Here is an 8,780-nt window from a genome sequence, read left to right as displayed (position 1 = left end):
AAGAAAAGATTTTATATTGATGATAAATTGTATAATAATATTGAGAAATTATTTAGAGAATTTTTGGGATTTTTTAAGAAATTTTCAATTTTTTTAAATAATAAAAAATGTGACAAATTTGTTCGACATAAATACCAAACAAAGACATCATATGGGGATGCCACATGGATCCCAAGTGGCCATAGGGATGCCACGTGGTACTCCTACCTCCCTACTCGTGGATGATATCATGCTGACGTCATATCCATGTAGGGACCTATTTGTCATTAATTCTTTTGTTGGTATTATGTTATAACATGTTATCTTGTTATTTAAGGTGTTATATATTGTTATGACTTAAGTTTGATTTAAGTCACATGTTTTATTTTTATCTCATGTGTATCATTTCTTTTTGCATGTGTGAAGTCATGGGATTTTGAGAATTAATTTAATTTATAATATTATCCACATATGATTTTGTAGCATGTGGATATATCTTATGTAGCATCACCTTATGGGCTTGACCCATGTGAAACTTTAGTGTTGTTAAGATTCTATTAGTGGTGTCATAAGATATTTTATTCACATGTATGGATGTCTCATATTACCTTTATGTCCATATCCTTGTATTTTATTGACACTCACAAATTATTCCAAAACTATGGGCATAAGTGTAAACATGAATTGGGACTTAATGAGAAATAAAACATGGAGCTAAGGGTTCAAGGTAAAATGACTATAAACCTAGGTTTTGAGGAGTGAAGGGTATCAAAAGCTCATCCATTGATCTTGATGATAAGATATAAATGAGTGGCTTGGATAAAAGCATATCATGTGCAGTTGATCTAAGGCATCAATGATCAAGATCAAATCCATCTTTATGATCTAAGTATAAACGTAACTTATGAGATCAATTATAACCCTAACTTGAGTATTCACTTCAAAGAGAGAGAGAGTGAGAACCCTTGACAAAAATGTGATCACCCATGAGACTATTTTTTTCTTTGAGCTTTCATTTAAAACACTTCTATGGAGTAGTCATTTATTTATGTGATCAAGCCCATATTATTGCTTCATTAAGGTATTGTCTTTTCTTCTCATATTTTTAATTCCTACCTCATTTTCATTATCAAAGCTTGCTGTAATTCTTAATTTATAGTAGCTTTCTTCATTTTTGGTCATTAAAACTTGATATTTGAAGAGTCATAAATCAATAGTGTAGTCCATACACATGGTATGTGTATACTAGCTTACATACTCTATGATCTTTAGTAGTTTCAACTTGATTTTTTTGATCTTATTTTTCTGAAATTTTTACTGAGAATATACAACTGATGAGAAGTTTATTTCATCATATTTGAGCATATGAAATAGTTCGCTGAGTTCCTTTTTTAATATTGAAACGTTCGTGTGGTCCCTTATGGACCACATAGTGTAGTTTCACCTTAACTTCCTTAGTTTGTGTAGTATATCTCTCAAACTTTGAAGGGCTATTTTGATACATTATGATTTGATCTCCATTAAGTGATCATTTGCTTCCCATTGGATTGATCTTCTTAAGTTATTATTATCACCCGTGCCTTAGACAATGAGACAAAATTAAGTCCTCAAAATGCCCTTTCGTGGCCCGGGCACAAGGGGTTCAAACCATGATTTCTCCATATATGTTTGCATGTTAATTTGATGTATTTACAATTATTAAATGAATTCATGATTGGTTAAATTGAGTATATTGTGTGAATATTGAGATTGTTTTTTAATCTTGCGGTATGAGCTTTAATACTATGCATTATTGTTTATGCGAATTGAAATATTATTGAATTATTGTGATCAAGTGTATGATGTGTATAAAATATTTTGATATATGATGAGGATGAAGAATTAAGATCAAATTATCGTATAATTTTGATATAATGAAGAATTGCGAGTGCAAGCCATGCAATATGTTGTAGAGATGTACATTGTGAATATTTGAATATTATATTGAGTTAATTGTATTTTTGGGTAAGAGATTGTAAGAGACCTATTAGGTTTGAATTTTATTATTCAAATGTATATAAACCATGTTTGTAGGTTGGAATATATGTATTACGATTTTGTATTGAGCTGCTCATGCATTTAAACCCTTGAGTTTTTATACAATGGATATTTTATAAAAAAATTGCATTTTTAGCCCATTGATCTTATACTACCAACAATAATATACTCATTATTTGTATCTATACCTTGTTAGGCAGCAAATCTCTATCCCAACCGCTCAATAAAAAGAAGAATTCAAATGTCACATGTTACAATCTCTAATGATTAGAAGGAGGAGGGGGTGGGATGCTATGCCTTCAAAAAATTTAAGACATATTTCCACATAGCCGAAAATTTGTTACAAAAGTTTTACCCAAACTAATAAACAATAATTCACAAAAATGTTTAGGAACCAGGGAATTCAGGACATTCTATATCTTGGGGTATCTTGGAGGTAACTTAGATTGAAGGCTCTTGCGGACATTGGCCTTCTTAGTGTCCCTTAGAGTCTGCGTTTTTTTAGGAACCTCGGTTTTTGAATTCCTTGCAGGGATCACACAACTGCCATTTATGGCTCTACTTATAAAAAGCATAGTCCTTATCTCTGTGCTACAATCTAGTGAGCCATGCCTGCTATGCCCACCTTGACTTTTGGGTCTTTGTTGTTCTTGTTGTTGATGTTGAGGTTGAAATTCTTGGGACTTAAACTTGGTGAGATTTCTATTTCCTTGATGCAGATCTTGGCGAAGTGTGTTTAGCTCGGTCTCTAGTCGAATAATTTCCTCCTCCACCATTGTGAGTTCATCCAAGAGTTGCTTTACCTATGTAGCCACAAAGAATGGATTATATGAACGTGTAGAACATGTAATGCCAATTATATCATATTAGGAACTTATGGGTCGGTGTGCTAGGATTTGGCTGAGTCCACTGCCAAGTAACTCAGCCCCGAGTTATGTGTATAGCTCGGGGATATTAAAAAGATATTAAAAAAAATGAGATGGATCTATTAATTTTATGCTTTTGGCAAAGATTGGTAACTGTTTCTACCATAAATCCCCATTTTTATATTTTTCTCTTCCTTTTTTGGATTTTTAAAATGCCCCCAACTATAAATCTGTTTTTTCTTAATTCATTTTTTAATACTATTTTAACCTTATTTAGACTGTTTGGTTTTTTTTATTACTTTTAATACATTTTTATTTTTATGGGTTATTTATGAATATAGATAATTGGTAAAAATCAACATTCTTCTGTATGTTACTGGTGGCATTTGAACCTTTGAAAATGTGGCCATCAAAGAGTTCCAATTGGATACTTTTGGGAAATTAAATATATTTCAAGCTTCTTTTTCTTCCTTTTTGCAAATATTTGCTTTGTAAATCTTTAGAGATGATTGAAAAAAGAAGTGGAGCCTGTTACGGTTTTCAGAAAAGCACTCTCTTCTTCGTGGTTCTTCTATTTCATATATTTACGGACATTGATGCTTCTTTTTTCTTTCTTTTTATTGTATAACATACTCCATGGGGGAACACTATACACTTAAGTCTTTGTGTAAATAGCAAATTAGGAGGATTTTTTAAATTTAAAATTTTGGGATCCATTTTAGAATCACTTGATGAGTATTTTACAAAAAAAAAAAAAAAAAAATTTCGAGTCTTTAAACACTTAGATCTGATAGTTCAATAATTGGATGGTCTTTTTTCAACCCTAGGACATTATTTTTTTCATATAGGGTGCATTTGAACTTTTCTTCTTCTTCTTTCTCCTTTTTTTTTTCTTTTGAGATTGTTCACTAAGTTTAAAAATACTTCTAGAAAGGATTTTACCTGTGGTGGAAGAAACCTTGGAAGGGGAAAATGGTTCCCAGGCTCATGTCTAAAGGCATCCTGCAAAACCTTGTGCACCTTCTCTTCATGATCTAATATTTTGCGCAATTTTTCCACCTGAAACCCCCATGTGCTAATGAATTAACTAGCATATTCAAAGACCAAATAATCATCCTTTACTCAAATGCAAGGTAATAACTTTAAATTATCTGAAAATGAAGTTTTCATGTGAGGACTTAAAGAGAAAAATATAGAATTTTTACCAAAACAATTAAACTAATTCTATAATGGCCTGAAAACTAAGCCAAAGACCAGAAGAAAAGGACACTTACCTATAACACATTCAAACTTAGTTATAGTTAAAAATATTTTTAAGTAATTGATGTCTCTGTCCTTTCAAGAATACTTTGAAAATTAAAGAAGGTAAGGAATAGCTCTTGAAAATGATACAAGAGTTTTAATATAACCATGAAAAACTATATAAAATTCGAAACTTCAAAAACCAGGAATCCATATATAGATGGATAGCTTGCTTGATTTAGGATCTTACCTCTTGATCTAGTTCCACTCTCTTCTGTTGCCCTTCTTGTTTCCTATTTCCCTGCAACAAAGCCATCTTCAAGCTTCAGTTTTCAATTAACAAGCATGAAACTAGAATGAATTTAGTTGAATATCAAATATTTGTAAGAGCCTAACAACTCACAATATTAAAGATGGGTATGCCCTTCTCCTTGTGAAGATAGTATCATAGGGCATGAACTTACTATTCATCTATTATTGATATGGCCCACAAGGGTACCACTCAATCTTTCTTTTCTTAGATGCAGTGAGAAATAAAGGATACTGAGGCTTCCAAATATAATTATGAAAAATCAAGTCGTGTATTTGAATGTGTTCTCAGTCTTGGAAACCACGACTCAGGGACGGAACTTGGCCAAGGGCCGAACTTGAATAGCCGAGTAACTTGGATCGAGTTCCGAGTCTCGTTTCGAGTCGGGCAAGGGCTAGCCAAGCCAAAAAGTGTTAAAAAATTAAAGAAATACAATAAAAATACCAAAAAATATAAAACTATGATTGAATTAATTCTAAATAGAACACATCTGAGGTTAAAAAAGTAGTAAAAAAATGGATTTTGAAAAAGGGGAAAGTTTATATAGAGCAGAGGCTCTAAACAATTAAATTAGAGCTTACCGCAAAAATTTCACTAGAAGAGGTTGTTTTGATGCCTAAATATCCTCAAATTAATCATCTCGACATCAAGATGCATGGATATGAGAAAAAAATAGATTTCAAGTTTCGAAAATAGTACATCTTGTAACACATTTTTGGACCGTTAAAGAAACATATTAGAAAATAAATTGTTACTTTTTGATTTTTTATACTTGACCACCAAACTGGGGATACTCGGGCAAACCCGAGGTACTTGGGCGAGTCCGGGTTGGTTCGTTGGAGTATTTTGGTTTGGGTTTTCTTTTTCATTGTTTGTGAATATATGTTGGTCGTTTAAGAAATAGTTAACATGCATTTCCATAAACCTTCTACTCAAATAATGAAGGCAAAATTTAATGCCTCTCTTTTGTTTTATGATGTTTAATATATGAACACGAACTATGCTAATTGTTGTCTAATACCAAATGCTATTGTTTCATGCATGACAAAATGCCCTCAATTTCCGGCCTAGAGGGAGAAAACAACCAGTTGGTTTACCAAGAAATGCCAAATAGTAGTCAATTTTACAGCTAAGAGCCCCCTAATATTTCATTTCCTGTCTATGATAACATTACTTTCATGAATACCAGTGGCAAAAATGGTGACCATTGCATGTTTAGGCAAATGACCTAGTTTTATCGGAACGCTTTTTTTGTTATTTTTGAAGCTCAAACAATCTCAAAATGGAGGTCTCATGTTTCACAATTGAAATTTTTTTTTGGTAGATCAGTGGGGAATACAAGTTAAAAATAGTTAGTCGTTTTTTAATACGTAAGTTGAAATGAAATCCTAGATCGATAGCTGAGGCTTTCAAGTGGTGCTATCCACGATTGTGAGTAAAACATGGTTTTGAAAGATATAATTTTGAAATAACAAAGTATTTTTTAACGCAAATACCAACACATTTAACCCATCCAAAATACCAACAGCAGCATTAATATAACCATAAAAATCATCATGATGATAATTATGATGATTAGATAAGAAGAACAAAAATAAAACAACAATAATAACAACAACAAGAAGAAAAATAATAATATGGGAAGAAGACGAAGAAGCATTAAAAGAAGACGAAGAAGCATTAAAAGAAAAATGATTTAGAAAAAAAAGGAAAGAAAAAGGAAAAAAACAGTGAAGATATTGATGAGAAATAGTATGAAGAAATAAAGCTAATATACCAGTGGAGAGGATGGAGGACGTGGTAAAATTCTTCCATTTGCATAAGAATCAGCATCTACACTGCGACGAGGTCCAGCAAAAGAGCGGCGACCCTCCAAGAGAGACATCAAGGCCATGAATCATAATATTATTGTCATGGTGAACAAACATTAATCTACTGGTTAGAGAGAGAAAGAGAATGTGAGTATTTATGATATAGAGAGAGAAAGTGTGCGTTGAGGTTGTTAGGAGGAAGTTAATGGCTTTGAACCCACGACAAAGCAACTGAAAGTCAAGTGGAGCTTCACAATCAACAGATGAAAAGGAGTTTTCGTCCTTCGTCTGGAGAGATTGTATTCATGATTAGAGTAGAAGAAAGGACTTCATGCCAATCAATCTCTCTCTCTTGGATTAGATGCCCCTCTCGCTTATTTAGGTAGATCTTCTTTCCAGTGTTAGACAAACCGGCTGGGTTGAACCGGACCAGCCCCCGGGCTACCCAGAAATAGGCGGGTCCGTATAATCCCCGCTTTGATGGTCAAGTTCTTGAGTTTGAATTATGAAAAATTATTTAAAAATTCATGAAAAAAGAAATCTATTTAAAATATATTTTTATATGTTTTTTATATTTTAGCAAAGATTGGAATATATTTTGACTATGAATACTTATTTTTTTATTTTTTTTAATTTTTTCTTTAAATATCCCTAGTCACGAATTGATTTTTCAAAATCTATGTTTTTATTATATATTTTTCTACCTAATTTAGATGTGTTTTATTTAATTTTACTTTAAACATATCTTTCATATTTTTTGGAGTTTTTTAAATGTTTTATACACTTTTTTGTCTAGTCAGTACCTCCTTGACCCAGGCCAATTACCCGGTTTCGTGTTACCCGGACCCGGCCCATGGCAGGGTTCCGTTATCGGCTTGTATTTTCCTACTTTTTAGCTTTTGGAACATAGGCTCTTCTCCTACTTTTTAGCTTTTGGAACATAGGCTCTGTCTCTAAAATTATGGCAAAGTAGAGTATAAGATGTTGGATGGGCAGCTGAAGTGCTTGGAATTGCAGGAAGCCTCCTGTTGGCGATCCATCTCGTTAAGTGAGGAACTCGGGGCTCACAAGTTGTCATCAAATAACGTCCAATGGGCCAAATAACGCCTCTCTATTTGTATCCCCATTTATGGCCCAAACTCTGCCAATTTGTTGATATATATATATATATATATATATATATATATATATATATATATATATATATATATATATATATATATATATATATATATATATATATATATATATATATATATATATATATATATATAAAGGTATTACAATACGTCTATAGGTCAAAATGAACAGTAATTTTATCTAATCTCATTATCATCTAAACTTTATCGTACGATCACAGTTGTCTAGTAGTATTTTAATTTTTATTTTTTATTTACTAATCGGAATGATCTGAAATTTGGAGCGTGTGTACATTTTAATGAGGCGCACCTAATAAAAATATGGAAAAAAAAATTTGTAAAATATAAATTTACCAAAATACCCCTATAAATTTACGGTGGTATTTTGGTAAATTTATATTTTACGAATTATTTTTTTCATATTTTTATTAGGTGTGCCTCACTAAGAAGTACACATGTTCCAAATTTCAAATAAATTGGATCTGTAGAAAGCAAATGAAATTTAAAACACTACTTGACAATTGTGACCGTAACATGAAATTTGGATGGTGATGAGGGTAGGTGAAATCACTATTTATTTTTTCCTATAAGCGTTAGGAAGATTTTTTCATATATATATATATATATATATATATATATATATATATATATATATATATAAAGAGAGAGAGAGAGAGAGAGAGAGAGAGAGAGAGCGCCTAGGCTTAAACAATCAAATTAGAGCCTACCGTCAAATAGTATCGAGAAATGTGGTTTCAATACTAAAAATCTTTGTGATAGCCTTAAAATGTATTTTTCATCTTTATTTATAAAGTTTAAAGCTTCAAAAATAGTGTAAATCGATAGATCTATGAAAACTTGAAAATTGACGGCTAAAAAATGCATTACAAAATATACTATTTCCAAACCTTGAAATCCATTTTTTTCTCATATCCATGCATCTTGATGTCGAGATAATCAATTTGAAGATATTTGGAAATCAAAATGATCTCTTCTAGTGAAATTTTTAGGTAGAATCTAATTGATAGTAATATAGGTGGAATCCCAACCGTCAGATCTTCATCATGTGGTTCGAAATACATATCACTATATGAATTTTAATATTTTTTTAGAAATCGGATCATAATGAAACTTTAAATGTGTGTACTAAAAGATAGCGTGCACAATTAAAAAATATATAAAAAATATTTCTTAAAATATAAAATGACTGAAATACCCCTGAAAAATAATGAGAATAATTTGGTTATTTTAAATTATTGAAAATAATGTTTTTATATTTTTATATAGTGTGAAATAGTATTAGGTATATATACCCAAAATTTCATCTTAATGATTTATAGAAAAAAAAATTAAAATTCATATAGGGATATAGATTCTGAACCACATGATGATGATT

At 31.3% G+C, this 8,780-nt stretch overlaps 1 protein-coding gene across 1 annotated transcript; it reads right to left on the bottom strand.

Annotated features, from left to right (window-relative positions):
- Positions 1-2,211: 2,211 nt before the first annotated feature.
- Positions 2,212-6,335, bottom strand: LOC18422772 (uncharacterized). The gene is made up of 4 exons (XM_006827379.4): positions 6,212-6,335; positions 4,375-4,425; positions 3,825-3,941; positions 2,212-2,819 (listed from the first exon to the last, which is right to left on the bottom strand). The coding sequence occupies exons 1-4, from the start codon at positions 6,326-6,328 to the stop codon at positions 2,430-2,432; spliced, it is 675 nt and encodes a 224-aa protein (XP_006827442.1). The 5' UTR covers positions 6,329-6,335; the 3' UTR covers positions 2,212-2,429.
- Between the last annotated feature and the right edge of the window lie 2,445 nt (positions 6,336-8,780).

This window comes from Amborella trichopoda, chromosome 7 (genome assembly GCF_054954075.1).
Source record: "Amborella trichopoda isolate Santa Cruz 75 chromosome 7, AtrichopodaSantaCruz75HAP2 v2.0, whole genome shotgun sequence".
Lineage (NCBI taxonomy): Eukaryota > Viridiplantae > Streptophyta > Magnoliopsida > Amborellales > Amborellaceae > Amborella > Amborella trichopoda.
This window is presented reverse-complemented; position numbering and strand designations above follow the sequence as displayed.